Raw genomic sequence first — 16,054 nt, 5'->3', positions numbered from 1 at the left:
AATAGTAGAATACAGTAGAATATTATTTATTATTGCCTTTTAGCTCAGAAATCTGATAAAATATAAAATAATTCTGTTAATCACCAGTGGAGGAATGATAGAGCAGCATAAAGACAGGTTAAGAGGAAAGGAAACAGACAAAGAGCTAAATTAACTTATTAAATAAACAGGGCTCTAAAGAAAAGCATATATTTTATGCTTTTATTGTGATGACACATCACCTACTTCCCTTGCCTAACTCTCACTACCTTGACATTCCTCTGAAGCTTTTTCTCTGCGCAACCATTTCTCCTCCCACTAGTGCAGGCTTCTGCTTAGGCCTTTGACTATAGTTTAATGTAAACCACTGCTGCATGAACACTTAAACAATTTAAATAATTGTATATAGACTTGCTATAGGAGTGCGAGGTGTGTGGGTGACCTAAATACGCAGAACTTGGAGGATTTGGTTGCCCCGGAGCCTGGAGCTCGTGCAGGGAGCCCCCGGGGGTGTGGGGTGGATACTGTACACCCATTTCTGCAAAGTTTCCACCCTTGTCTTTCCACTGGTAACCCTGGCCGGCTGCCTCTTGTCTTCACAGTAGGTGATGTAAGGCCACAGCATGAGGAGTGACATACTGTACAATACATCATGAGTAAAGCCAGACGTATTGGCTGCACTCACACTGTGCTCAAATCCAAATCACTGCTGAGTTCCAGTTTTCTTTTTAGCTACGTGCAAACATTGTATTTTTAAGCCCCTTTTGTGTTCAGATTGTGATCAGTATCTGACACCAGTCTGAACAAATCACACTCCTGAACTGACTCGCAAAAATTCAAGCCACAAAAACCGTCACACCCGACACACTCATGCAGAAGTGAAATGGAGGCTACAGTGACTAATGCCTTGCTCTTTTGTGTGGTGTAATTTGTATGCTAATGTGCAGGTGGGAGGCAGGTGTCCATTAAATTCAGGACACCTCAAACAAAAATCTGGTCAACAGTTTAACCACTGATCTAAATCAGTGCATGAGGTGTATTAAACTAAGAATCACTGTGTGGCTGTTAGTTTGTGGTAATTTGATTAATTGTAAATTTGTTTGGGAAAATGCACCACTAAAGAACCATATAAACTGAAATCCTAACAACCTTAAGACACATTTCTACCTAATCCACAGGGGATTGTTCTGTGCCAAAATCAACTTTTAATTATTGTTTCAGCTCATATTATGCATACATCTCGTATATTCCTAGATTTAGGCATTAGTACGACAACTTTTCACAACCGTGGCAGTGATTGGTGCCTTGGTCTCCCGGTTAAAATATTATGCAGCTGCCGTGTGTAGTTCTGTGTGTTTTGTACCTAATAAATACTATAATAGTAGTAACATGATACTTACCCAATGAAAAGAGGGTGGGAGGAACCAGTGTCAAAAGAGCCCCACAGCTAAATATTGCCCCAGGGCTCCCAAGTGGCTTAATCCGGCCCTGCATAGCTAAAGCACTTCTGCTCGATGCTCACTAAATAGACGACAAATGAGCTAGCACTTAAACACAGGTGACCTTGTTTGTTTTTATGTCCTTAGCATGAGTGCGATAATACACCTGGGGATATCATGATACAGAAAATAACAAACAAGACTTATTGGTATATCAGTGTGTGTTTTTGCTTGCTGGTCAAAAGCTGTAGATATATGTAAGGTTAGAGCAAGATGAGTTTAAGCAATGTTTTAAGTCGCCAAGAGGAATTGTGTCTCTAGTTTTGACTGATAAGTAGTCCTTCCTTTACAGGGCTGTCATAAAACCGCCCGCCTTTTTGGCAGTAACATGCAAACTCAAACTCAAGTGTATTGAATTTGACCAAGAAGTGAAGCATCATCATGTTAGACGCCACCCTCTAAGAACCATTAGGCTTCCTGGTGCGCTCTACTGCTTGTTCGTTTGTCTGAAACTGTAAACAGATATGAGCCTCACAGCCAGATATGGGCACATTTTGTTGAAGTCTGTCATTGGTAAACGTCCTTTAACTGCCTTAAGAGCTTACAATCTGCCAAAACAGCTCGAAAAGCCACAACTTGTTCAGGGCTTACAAATCTTTCCCTCTGCCCTCTTTGTGATTAATTACAGATTTAATTTATTTTGTGCCCACTCAATAGTTTTGTCACTTGTTCATTTCATATAATAAAGTAAAGGTTATGAGGGTGACACAAGAGAGTCCAAATACTTACAAGGTCACACATGGCTGACTCTCCACTGAGCACTTCATTCACAGCTGCCCTCCATTTTCCTGCACTAGCTCCACCAATGATATGTATGTGTGGTTGCTTGGGATCATGAATAATGTCAAATTGGAGTGACGTAATATTTATTGTAATTTTAAAAAAAAACTCTCAAATTCTCAGATTTACTGTTTTCATCTGTTTTGTATCATTGTATAATTAATATCAGTTTTGGACTGTCAGTCAAACAAAACAAGCAATTTAAAGATGTCACCTTAGATGATCATTAGAGATGTTTTCGTTATTATTATTATTATTATTATTATTATTTATATGTTCTAAATTAAACCAAAAAAATAGTTGATAGTGGATCCTGGTAGCATTAAAATACACCTAGGCACCTTTTTTGCATGTCACCCACCTCTCTCTTCTCTGTTCTCTGTCAAATAATATTTAGCAAAACAGAACAAAACAAAAAAAACGAGATGGATAGATATAAATAAAAAACACAGATGAGAAAGTGGCCCAAATCAAGATTAAAAAACTTAAGCTTGAATGTGATTTTTCACTTTTTATACCATCATCAAAAAACTAATCTATGTTATGATTTTGGCCGTGTTTACCTGCAGTTCAAAGGCACCCATTTTGTCTATGACATTTTTTATCCAGCTACATCAATCACACTGTGACAGCCATGTTGAAAGCTACCCTGATTCCAGCAGATTCCTTTGAGGCCACCTGCATAAATGTGTGTGTGTTTGTGTCTGTGTTAACCTGTTGCTGCTCGGAAACGGTATAGTGGGGTCCCATTAATCAAGTGCAGTTCATAGAGACACACACCTGTTGTACAGCCGTGACCTTGGGGCTGCGTGTGTGTGTGTGTGTGTGTGTGTGTGTGTGTGTGAAAGGGTGAGCAAAAGGAGGCCAGACGGAAGAAAGAGAGATAATAAAAGATCACATACTGAGATTCATTTCTTACTCAAACTTGACTCTTGCTGTAAATCCACTCATGTCATTACTGTGTGTGTTTTCTCTTTCTTCTTCCAGGAGAGGGGGAGGACTGAGTGAGCGAGTGTACGTCCGAACGATCAACAGACAGACAGACCAACAGACAGATTGAATGATGCTGCACCTGGTGCTTCTGAGGGCCTTTCCCATGTTTTGATTTGCTCCATTTTTTACTTTCTAAACTTGGTTTCACCGAGCCGCTGCCTGCCATGCCGTCCAACAGTCCTGCTGCCGCCGAACCGCCCCAGACACCAGAGAATGACACCGCCAATGACGTGGTGAGAGAGATTGATTATCATTGATTTACCGGGGTGTTTTGTTTCTTAAATGATTTCAGTTGAAAGTAATATATCGCTACTACTGCTGATTATACTTTAACATCTATAAAATGAATGCTGCAAGCACATTTCCTACTGCTGTTATTACATATAATATTACAACAGTAAGATAATGTCCTTTTTTACTTGAGTGAAACTAGCCATACCACAATGGAGAAAATATCCTAGTAAACATTGTGTATTGTCCATACAGTGTATGGAGTCAGGAGTGTGCCAAAACATATGCTGTCTCTTTACATTAAAGCGCCCACAAAATGGAAACAATAAATGTCATAGCAGGAGATAAATGACTCTTTAGTAAATAGGATTGGGTGATATGACAGTATATACCGTGCAACAGTAGAAATATGTCCACCAGTTGAGATTTGGCAGTACCGTTTCCACTGTGGGACCTACTGTCAATTACAACGCAGGGTTGAAGAATTCAATTTAGATATAGTTTTCCTTTATGCTACTTTTAAAAACAAAATACAAAGAAACAAATAAAAATGAAAACAATAGTAATTTGTATGATTAAGTGTTGAGGGAGAATTTAACAGTCTCACAGCCTGAGGGAAGAAGCTGTCTGTAAGTCTGGTCGTACAGCTGAGGAAGCTCCTGTACCTCTTCCCAGATTGCAGCAGAGTGAACAGGCTGTGGCTGGGTGGGTGCTGTCTTTTAGTATCCTTTGGGTTCACCAATATGACTGATGTAACTCAAGTCTGGTCTCATGTGAGGCAACTGTTTTTGTTTGTATGGAAGTTCCACATAAAAGAAGAAAATAATCAAATGTTATGAAGTGCAGTGCGGTATGGTTATTTTAAACCATTTCTTAGTTGAATTTACAGAACAATTACTGTATTGTGATCAGAGGTGGGTAGAGTAGCCAAAAATTGTACTCAAGTAAAAGTACTGTTACTTCAGAATAATATGACTCAAGTAAAAGTAAAAAGTAGTCATCCAAATAATTACTTGAGTAAGAGTAAAAATGTACTCAAGTACTGAGTAACGTCCGATTTATTTTTTAACACAAGTATTCAATCAGACAGACAAAAATACAAAATAATCATCTTTAGGCAAATTATAATTCATCCAATCAATAAAATTAAATAAAATTAATTAATGAATTACAAAATAGCTTAAATTAAAATAATCCAGTTAAATTCAAGTACTTAAAAAATAAAATCAATAAAATAATAATAAATGAAAAATAAATAAGCACAAGTAACACAAATTTCCAAACCTTTATACTTTTTTACCAGGCTCTGCAGGCAGAACTAGAACAAGGCAGCCCCATAAACTCTCATAAACTGTGTGTGTGTGTGTGTGTGTGTGTGTGTGTGTGTGTGTGTGTGACAAGACACCGCATAATGTAGCTGCTGTTTTGCACTTTTACTAAGGTAAACATGCTTTCAATATGAGGCCAGCGGTGTTCCTCCTCGTCTGTGTCTGCATTGCCGACGGTTGATTCTGACATTTTTGTTTGCTACGACTGTAATGCTAACCCGTCCCACTGCTGAGAATGAGTATGGTCACGTGACGAGACTGCACAACTACGTTTGATTGGTGAAACACAGTCACGTGGTAGAGCGGAAGTCTCTCTCTCTTTGTCAAAATAAAACATTAAAATGAGGCGTACGCAAGGAGAAACTGCAGTGAAACACGCAAAAAATGCTGTGGTTTCTGTAATACAAGCATAACAGTAAATAGAAATGAAACATACAGCCAATACTTATTCTGTCAATGAACATTACAGTCAGTATATGTAACTGCTAACAAAATATCAAGCAACAATTCCCTTTAAAACAAATAATGTGTTTCAATAAGAGTGAGACCAGAAGTGACCAGCAATGGTCTGGCTATGACGCCAAGGAGGTCTGGTCCGTGGCTCTGGTACATAGGTGCCTTGAGGTAGTGCAGCATCCTGCCGCCCCATGACGAGCATATGTGTCAACAGGTTCGGGTCTGCAATATCTGAGGATACGTACCTCAGGGGTTTGGCATTCAGGGGGCCATCATGCTCCACCAAAACTGTGAGCAAGACATCTTTCGAGGTGGTGCGGCATCCCGCTGCCCCCTGAGAAGCTTATTGAGTGTCAACGGTGTTATGTCTGAAAATGTTCAGTATTGTGGCCTGTTGGACTCTGTTATGTTATGCACCGTGAGTGACAGGTTACTGTGCCTTTAAGGCTTACAGCGTTGATGTACGGCAGGGTTGTAAAATGTAATTGAGGCAGTTGAGAAAAAGCAACACGAACGGAGCTACACGGTGTGGTTATCGAGTCCTACACAAACATAATAAACGGGTTCAGGCCTGCAGTATCTGAGGATACGTACCTCAGGGGTTTGGCATTCAGTGTGTTGTCGAGCTCCACCAAAACTGTGAGCAAGACATCTTCCAACACTGACTTACTTCCGATCACCACTTGGAGAGCATTCTTGATCAATCTAATCTCCCGCTCCCGCTGAAATGTAGCTTTGGCTCCAGATGGCGTCCCTTGCCTGGCTATGAACCTCTGTAAGGCCAGCGAGAAAGCGGTGGCATCTAAACTTTTTGGTATTGTAATATAAGTATTATTTCTTTTCTTTAACGTGTGAGTAGAACAACTGTAACAAACTAATTTCCCCCTGGGGATCAATAAAGTATTTCTGATTCTGAAACTGGGAAGGAGGTCTACACAGAGTGGGTAATTAGGCATTTCAAAATGAGTCCCCATCGTTTTTCAGTGCAATGGCCCAACTTGACCATGAACAGCCCAAAACAATCAACAGCGGTAGAAAAGAAGGGGGTAGGTCAGCCATAATAGATGTCAGAGTTATGCCTGGCATCACCTGGCATTCTGCAAAGGGTGTCGTTTAATCGCCTGTCCGCCCCGCAGGACCCAAAACTGTTGTCGTATTTCAGCAAAAACACAGTCTGGACCCGGATAGAGAAGGCGCTCATCACCTTAATGATGTTCAGTGCTGGCATGATGAGGATCCAAGACAACTGGATGGATTTCAATCAGTATTGGGCCTTCTGTGTGTCTGAGCCTACCTCCTACCCAAATCAAAAGAGTCCCTGTCAATCTCAGGCGCAAGAGCAGCAAGACAACTGTCGGTTGCACCTGGCAGGCTCGGATCCTTGTGGTTGGGATGTGATGCTCTTGAGGTTTGTGCTTGTATCCTGTGGGTTTGTGTGGTCTTGAGTAGGCCCCAACTCGATGTTTGCAGAGAGTGCAGCTGTGGGGAGATGCTCCACAACTGGGGGGTGATTACTTTCTCACTGCCAAATCTCGAAGCCTCCGGCAGCCAGTAGATCCTGCGTTTTGTCAATGGGATGTTGGGCAGACAGAGCTGATGTCAGGCCCTGCAGACAATTGTCCACATAAAAGCACTGCTCGACCTACTGCAGTATGTCCTTGTTCCCAGCTTGCATATACTAGGTCCCATCACCTGGTGAAGACACAAGCAGCATGTTAGGTTCTTGCTTCAGGAGTACCTGAAGATGTATTACACTGCAGTCACTGCATGCCTTTTTCAGGATACACTCATCAGGGCTGTGGCTGGTGTGCCCACATTTCCAGCATCTATTCTTTCCCGGATCCACTTCACAATCTGCTCTGGGTGACATTTAGCTACCTCTTCACACTGTGAGAGGCTCCTGACTCTATCAGAAAAGGCAGATCTGTTCCGGTCCGTTTGGTTTCTGAGATTTAAAAGTGTCCCTGCTGCTGAGTTGTTCCTTAACTTTAGGTTGCTCACTGCCATGATAAACAGTGGCTGACTGACTCTTCTCAGAGGCAAGTGTGTCATCCTTCCGTAGAACTGGCTGCCTCTCGACCTGGGCCATTTTTACTGACAACCATTGTGCTTCAGCCTTCAACCTCAGCCACTGCATTAGATCATCAAGTTGTAGGGGTTAAGACTAGATGTCTGTAACCTGCAGACTGAACGCTGGACCTTTTCTGTAATTTAAATTATGGCACTATATCAGTTGTTTTGCATGCAGTAACTACAGCCATCAGATAAATGTTTAAGCATAAATCATACAATATTTCCCTTTGTAAATAGAAATGAAAATACCAATAAAGATAAGATAGGTTACACCTTTATTAATCCCCAGAGGGGAAATTCCGGTGTTGGACAGAAATAAGTACAGATACATAGAGAAATTATTTAGGGTACATAAAGTAAAAATAAGAATAGAAATTAAAATAGACTATACAAAAGACTTCCAGACAGGAGTGACATGGTGGTATGATTAGTAGCAACATAGTATAGTATGTGTAAACAGCATATACCAGAATTATATATATAACATCGTAATACTTAGTACTCCTAGTACTGAAAAATTTAACTTAAATATGCACTTAAATAAATACACTCAGTTTTTTTACCTAGGACTTTTACCACCACTTGTGCTACTACATTTCAGATACTTCTACTACTTCCGCTCCTGTTACTCTTATTATTGCTGCTTCTATTATTATAAATATTAAATTACTACTACTGTTATTTTCACAGCCACAGATATTATTACAACCACCACCACTTTTACTACAGCTATCATTACCACTACTACTTTGGCTTCTAAGCTTGCAGTTGAGAGCTTTTTTTAGCCTCCACACGCAGAAAACCTGGCGAGTAGGATTGTGTGTGTTTGTAATAATTAAACTTACAGTTATTTATTCACGTTCACTTCAGACCTGTCTGCATTCCACACACTAACCCGACCACATGCAGGAGAAACTAGCGCAGGGTTTTGAGTCTGAAACAGTCTTTTTTTGGGGGGGGTTAACACAAATGAGCATGCACACTCACAAACACACACATTAACACACAGTCAGACATACACAAGGTGAAAAATGGCTCCTTTCATTTGCACCCCAAGAGCCCAGGGCAGCCCTCATAAATCTGTGAGAAGTTTGAAGTTCATTCTATAGTGCTGCTATCTATAAAGAGCTGTCCTACTCACTTACTTCCACATTCACACACTGGCAAAGAGCCAACAAGTTCCCCTTATAGAGTTTTCCTTTCACTATAGAGTTGGTTGTGCTTTTGAACTTCCTGGGACTTAACTCACAGAATTTTAAAAAAATATCCTGGAGAGAGGTCCGAGTGAGTCACAGAGTGGGAGACATAGCAAACTGTAAATAAAAAGAGAATAGAGCTGTGTGAGGTTTGACTGTTTCCAGTTATAATCCATTACACATGACAGAAGCTACTGTACTGTTCAAATAAGGGTTAACACGTTTCAAAGCCTGAAGTTGTATATCGCACTAAATCTGTGAAAGAAAACTTCAATTTAAAGTTTGTGAATGTGTAGAAAAGATTTAAAGATACTGAAAGAAATGTTTAAATAAAATGTTTGCACAAATTATATCAGCGGTGTGGTTAGGTTTGTCTTTGGCTGTAAAACCAGATTCACAAAATTCACACCTGTAACCTTAATGTGTGTGCGTCTGTGTCCACGTGTTACATCAGTGTCGGTTGATGTGGTTTACAATCATAGGCCCTTCAAATTATTTATGAACATCCCTTCACCAGCTCAAACCTTTATTTGCATCTATACTTTATATGATCTTTAATAGCTTGAGAATTGATTCTGTATCTTAAGAACTGCCCCTTTCCCTTAATACTAGAGTTGTTCCGATTCCGATACCAGTATCGGGAATGCCTCCGATACTGCCGAAAATGCTGGCATCGGTATCGGCGAGTACTGGAGTCCAGGCACCGATCCGATACCACGTAATTTATTAGAAATAGGAGTCTATTTACTGGTTAGCTCTGTTAGCTCTGACACAGTTCTTCTTCGCTGCTCTTAAAACAGTTGTGCTGTGCTGCCATCGGCAGCTGTTGTTTTAGAGGGGCGAAGAAGAATTGATCACCTAGCTGACGCCTGACACCTAAATCCGAAAAAGGAGCTAGCAGCAGAAAACTCTGGAAAGTGCCTTCCAGCGTTGTGATAAATTCCCCAAAGACAGCCAAAAAGCAACAAAAATAACCGACAAAATTTTGGAGTTTATTGTCCTGGATGACCAACCGCTGTCTGTCGAAAATGTGGGATTTAGCTGCTTAATGGAGCATTTGGAGCCAAGGTACTGTTTGCCAGGTCGTAAATTTATCTCCAAACTGCGCTACCCAAATTATACGAGACAGTTAGGGAACACATTTCGTGTATGCTGAAAGACGTGCATGCAATCAGCTTTACCATGGACATTTGGACCTCCGACGTGTGCCCCATGTCTTTACTAAGTTTAACGTCACACTGGGTGGACAGAGACGCAACATTTACCCCTCGAAGTGCGGTGCTGCACGCCAACGAGTTCCGAGGGTCACATACTGGCACATTAATTGCCGAATCAATTGAGGGGATGCTAGTAAAGTGGAAAATCCCCAAGTCCAACGTCCATGTTGTTTTGCGCGACAACACTAGCAAAATGAAGAAAGCCATGGACGAGATGGATGTACCAAGTTTGGGATGCTTCGCCCACACTCTCCAGCTGGTGGTGCATGAAGGGCTACTGTCACAGAGAAGTGTGAGTGATGCACTGGCGAATGGTAGGAAGATAGTTGCGCATTTCAAACACTCGCCACTGGCTACTGCATACCTGGAGGATATTCAAAAGATCTCCAAATGCCAACCAAACCTATTATATGATTGAGTTTACTGGAGCAGAAGCGGTCAATTTCAGCATATGGAGCTGACCACGACCTGCCAGTGACCCTTACGGCTAACCAGTGGGCTTTACTGGAAAAAACAATCACTGTTCTGGCACCTTTTGAAGAACTGACCAGACAGAAGAACGAGGGGGACAAGGGGATAAAAACCATGAAAACAACCCTTCTTGAGGCTGTCCAGAAAAGATTCAAGACCATCGAGAATGAGCCCTTGTATGCAGTTGCCACTCTTTTAGACCCACGATTCAAAGACAGGTATGTCTAATATTTTTATTAAATGTCTATATTATAAACAAAATTTTTAAATGGTGTTTTGGATAACTAGATATTGCATTATTGATTACTATTGCATTAATATGTTACCACTAAAAGCTATTATGGAGGAGGTTGTTTATTTATTTTACATATTAAGACATTTATTTATTATTTTTCATTGTTGTTTCAGATACTTCACAGGTGCAGACAGCATCAAGCATGCCAAGGATGCTCTGATCCGAGAGGTGGAGAAGATGGAGGCGTTACTGAGCAGGACCACACCTGAGGTAGCAGAGACAGTGCCAGAAAACCCCCATAAAGCCCCACGTATGGAAGCACAGCCAGACAGCAGCAGCAGCAGCAGCAGAAAGAGCAGCTTGAAAGGCCTGTTTGAGGAAATCCTGCACGAGCATGATGAGGAACATGGGGCAAGTAGCACAAGCACACAAGTTCAAATACAGACGTATTTGACAAGGCTAACGGTCCCACGCTCAGACAGCCCATTCCAGTACTGGGGAGTCAACCAAATTCGGTTTCCCACCCTGGCTGCCACTGCTGCAAAGTTTCTCTGTGCTCCTTGTACCAGTGTCGACAGTGAGAGACTGTTCAGTGCAGCGTCCAACGTTGTTGATGCAAGAAGGAACAGGCTAGGAGGAGAGAGGGCAGAAATGCTCATCTTCTTGAAGAATCTGCCTTTGCTCTTGAAATTATGAGCAATACTAAATTGTTAAAAATGCTACTGCAATGTGTAGCCTACTTGTTTTAAAGTATTTTTTGTTTACTGTGTAGTTGCTGCTCTTTTGATTTGTATTTTTTTATGTTTGCTTTATAGGTTGGTGTTGCACTATTGTTAAATACTGCACTATTTAAGGATTTAAATGCCTTTTTATTTTAGTACATAATGGCTGCACTTAAATTTTTTTTTAATAATTATTCCTATATTTATTTAGTTAAGTTGCTGTTGCACTCGTTTTATACTGTTCTATTAAAAATGTATGCTTTTTTTTTAATATGTGGTGCACTTAATTTTTTTTAATAATTATTCCTATATTTATTTAGTTAAGTTGCTGTTGCTGTTGCACTACTGTTTTATACTGTTCTATTAAAAAAATGTAATGCCTTTTTTATTTTACAATATTGTGGCTGCACTTTAATTTTGTTAAATAATTATTCCTATATTTATTTAGTTAAGTTGCTGTTGCACTATTGTTTTATACTGTTCTATTTATAAATACATTTTAAAAATAAATGGCTTCCATTTGCTGTATTCATTCATGTTTTACAAAGGGTTTAACCTGAGCCAGGCCTTACCACAATGATAATCGTATCACAGTATCACACACAGGCATAGTATGATTTTTTTCTTTTTTTTAACACACTGGTATCGGTATCGGTACTCGGTATCAGCCAATACCCACAGCAAGAGTATTGGAATCGGTATTGGGAGGGAAAAAATGGCATTTCATGCGTGAAGTTGGGTTTTGCAACTACACTGTTAGATGCCACTGGATCCTACACACTGGACCTTTAAGGCTACAGTATGCCTGAGACAAACTAGCTCTAATGACGCGTCTGATCAAGACTAAAAGCAAAATGTTTATACCTTTTCTGAACGGTGGGTCAAACAATCTGAATTCACAGCCTCCTCCTAGCTGCATCAAACTTACGATCCTGTAGCTGTCTCAATGCAATGGATTGTAATAACAGTGTTTCACTACGCTTTACAATCAAAATGTATTGAATTGTGTGAAGAATGAAATAAATAAAGCTTTAGAGAGAAGTTCAAACCCTATTTAGTCACCTTCCCATACCTCACCAGTTACTGCGTAAAAATTGATTGTCAGATTGTCTGTTTTGGGAATTTACACCAATATTCAGCCCCCTGATTCTGAAATTGACATCATTGTTAGACAATACAAGAACTACTTTGTTTTGAGCAGAGACCTCAATGCCTTGGCTGCCAAGTGCCTATGAATACAGCATATATATATATAGCACAACGAACTAGACATCGATTGTAAAAAGATGTGTATGATCTGTAAAAGCAATACTTGGTGTTCTGTTGACTAAAGGTGGTTCGACATGACCTAAAGTACGAGTAACTAGGGGATAATGGCGCTTAGGATTCAGGTCAATTGTAATTTTCAATCCATTGTGTTGTGAATTTGTACATGCCCGTGTGTAAATGCATGTAAATGTGTAAATATTGATAATTTTAACACTGGTATAGCGCTGTATCTTGCTGTACTACTGATGTGTTTCAGTGTTGTAAATCTGCACGAAGGCTAAAGCTAGATAAAAGAAAGTGTAGTATTTGTTCTGTTGACAGTAGATTTAAAGTGAAAAACAGAAAGAAAGCAGAAAAGGGGAAAGTTAAAAGGAACGAGCCCCATGAAGAAAACGTGAGAGAGACATAGAGGAGGACGTGGGGATAGGGTAGAAAGAAAGAGGACAAGCCGTCTGCTGCTGATGGGATCCTCCTCTGCTCGCCTGGTTTGCAGTCTGGTTGCTTAGCAACTGCAGTGGCCTAAAATAACCTGCCGGGAGACAGAAATAGACCAAAGATATATGGACAGATTGGCCAGTGTGTGAGTTTGGTGTGTTTTGTGTGTGTTGACACATTCTTGAAGGGATTTGGTTTAGTGGTTTTCTTGCTCTGTCGATCTATATTTGACTTAGTTGTATGCTTTTTTAAATTGTTTTTTGTACTTGTCACACTTTCTGTACATGATTGAGTACACTTGTAGCATTAAAATGCGTGTGTCTGCGAGTGTGCGTCGTGATAACAGGCATATGGACAGCACACCAGGCAGACAGGAGCAGGGCCCATTACCCGTTCTAGCTGGTTGCTATGCTGATCGTCAGGGAAGTGACATCAGAATGTTTAGTCAGCACGGCAGCCCCATTGGAGACAGTTGCTAAGCAGTTTCTGCACCTTAGCAACCACTCCACTGTCACCGCAACAGAGGGTCCAGCAGAGTAGAGAGAGAGAGAGAGAGAGAGAGAAAGGAAGACTTTAATGGAAACACAAGGCTGAGAGCAGGCAGCGTACAGTGTCAGGTCAGAGAAGAGAGTCGAGAAACAGAGCGGATGTTATTATTAAACTAACTCTGAGAGTTACAGTGTGACACAAAACTTGTGACAGTTTCTCCTGTACAGTCTAAACACAACAAACAGAGCAGGAGAAATGGCTACAGAGCAGTGTGTCTTATAAACAGTAAGACACAGTATAACACAGGTACTGATGGAGATAAGAAAGTTCTAGTTGTGGAACAAGTGGACGATAAGACACCAGATATACCATGAGACGATATAAATTCAGTCAGATATTGCCATATTGTTTATATTCTTTAATCTCTCAAGTATCTCTGGATGAATTAGACCATTGTGGATAGTGGTAATCAATGTGCAAGACTGTTTTCTGGCAATATTGGATTTTTGAATTATGAAATGATTATCTCTTTTTAATTAGCTGGATTTGCCAAACACAAACATTCCCGTCTGGTTATTTTCTCCATTAATTTAAAATTTAGTGAATATATCAATAGTGGAAAACATCTTTTATCATATTGTGATAGTCTTTTCAAGTAGTATCGCCCAGCCCCAATCTAAGGTGTATTCAACCTTTAATGTCTTACTCAAACTTAAGAAAACCCAGTCCATCAAACCCAACAGCAACTGCACCAAAATCTTAAATATGCCCCAAGGAAATCGTTAACACTCTCACACACTTTGCGTTAACCCCATTTGCCTCTTAACCAAGCTTTGAACAAGTTTGGAAAACCAACGCTTAAAAATATTCATCCTCACTGGTACATTTAAAGCTGCCTTGTTCACTTCTGCATTACAAGAGTCTAATGGTTCTTCCTTGTAACAGTTACTTAATTTCTGCCTGAGGCTGCAATGCATACAGAGAGAGCTCAAATACAGATAAAAGAGCCTATAATGAAAATCACTGCGGCTGGTAAATTCTTGTCTCCTGGCTAAGATATGATTCTCATAAAATAAAACAAAAAAGCTCAAACATAAGCAGTCAAATTCATTCAAGTTTTCGCTGCTTAACTAAAGATGCAGCAGGTCTTGCTTATTTCATTCGGCTCTTTAACGTCCTCTTGGATCCAATAAAACTTTGGACAGACACGAGACTCTCAGCAACTCGAATCTTGCCCAGATCCAAAGTAAAAATAGAAACTGAGGGTTTGGTTGTTCCCTTAAATTATTGGGGAGGGGGTTGCATCTACCCACAGTGGGAGAGAGCGGTTTTATAGCTCTGGGAAAAAATCTGATTGTGAATGAGGATGGATATTTTGGTACGTGATAGTGGAGGGAGTGAACAAACAGTGATTGGTGTATGTGGGGCTCTGTACTCAGAAATCCCCTCCTCTCAAGCCACTATCTATTGGCTGTTTTTGTGTGCATTAATGTCTTATGATTATGTCAATATAATGAGAAAACACCAACTATCATGAGGTAAAAAGGCAGTGGTGGGACAGAGTAATTCTTATTGCAAGTCACAAGTCAAGTCCCAAATTTGTGTGTGTTTTTTTATTTTATATATCACTGTAAAATTATACCACTGCTATTCTAAAACTCTGTACCATACCACCTTGTCTCTGCTGTGTACTGAGCACAGGAACAAACTGCTGGGATGAATTAATCAATATAAGATGGTATTAAAAGGTATTATGTCACTGACGTTTCCACAGGTTTCTAAAAGATCTCGAATGATGATCGAAATGTAACGTCTTCATTTTTATCTTATGAGAGTTTTTGTGCTGCATATCCACATTTAGATCAGTCCAGAGCAGATTTAGAAACACTACAACATCCGTCCTGTTTGCTTTTCTAAACAAAGTCGGATTTCATGTCTGCAAACATATAATTTATAGTTTTTTCTTTCATATTCTTTCCATTTATATTTCGAGAACTGCTTTGTTCGATAAGAATTTGGCTGGGTTTTGAGATCTTTGTTTTTAAATCTTTTTGTTTTCTGGTGAAAATGTCATTAAAAATGTGAAACTTTATAAAAACTGCAGATGCTGTCAAGAGTGTGCTACCATTTATTTATTTCCTCCTGTTTTGCCTCACTGCTGACATCAATTATGACTTCATACGATCATTGGATTGACTCAGTGTTTGATGTGGCCTCTCTATAATTGGCCAGAGTGAAGATGGAGCAGACCAGGACAGTCCAGAGGAGGGGACGCCAGCAAGCCCCCGCGCCAAGCGTAGAGTGGGTCGTCCTGGCAGGAAACGCAAACAGCTGCTTCCTGTGAGTACTGTAATTACAGGCTGTCGTCAGCCTTTTATACTCTACACTGCAGCAGAGTGATTGATTATCTATTCACCTATACAAAATTCCCCTGTCTAGCATGAAAAGATATGTTGAACATGCATGCACTGTTTCCAGGAACACTTTGCTTCACATTTATGTATTTCCACCTGCTAGCTGCTGAGTGACACATGCAGTGAGATCAGCTTTTTCTAATAACACAGAACACTAGACACACTTACTGCATTAATTAATTGTCACATCTGAGTGTGTTTTACAGATAATGTGACAGAGAACTTGCCTCCTCGCAGCAGCTTCTTTTGGTAGCTTTACTTCTGCTC

The 16,054-nt window shown here is 40.2% G+C and overlaps 1 protein-coding gene across 11 annotated transcripts in view; it reads left to right on the top strand.

Annotated features, from left to right (window-relative positions):
• The window catches only part of dnmt3aa (DNA (cytosine-5-)-methyltransferase 3 alpha a), a 63,918-nt gene that overhangs the window by 1,986 nt on the left and 45,878 nt on the right, over positions 1–16,054 (top strand). For all 11 annotated transcript variants that reach the window (XM_051410042.1, XM_051410040.1, XM_051410036.1 and 8 more), the window contains exons 2-3: positions 3,246–3,484; positions 15,606–15,713. In XM_051410042.1, coding sequence (XP_051266002.1) covers positions 3,416–3,484; positions 15,606–15,713 — 177 coding nt within the window. In that variant the 5' untranslated portion in view covers positions 3,246–3,415. The remainder of the gene's footprint in view (positions 1–3,245; positions 3,485–15,605; positions 15,714–16,054) is intronic.

Source organism: Dicentrarchus labrax, unplaced genomic scaffold, assembly GCF_905237075.1.
Source record: "Dicentrarchus labrax unplaced genomic scaffold, dlabrax2021, whole genome shotgun sequence".
Classification (NCBI taxonomy): Eukaryota; Metazoa; Chordata; class Actinopteri; family Moronidae; genus Dicentrarchus; species Dicentrarchus labrax.
Note: the sequence above shows the minus strand (reverse complement) of the source record. Positions and strands in the feature narration are given on the sequence as shown.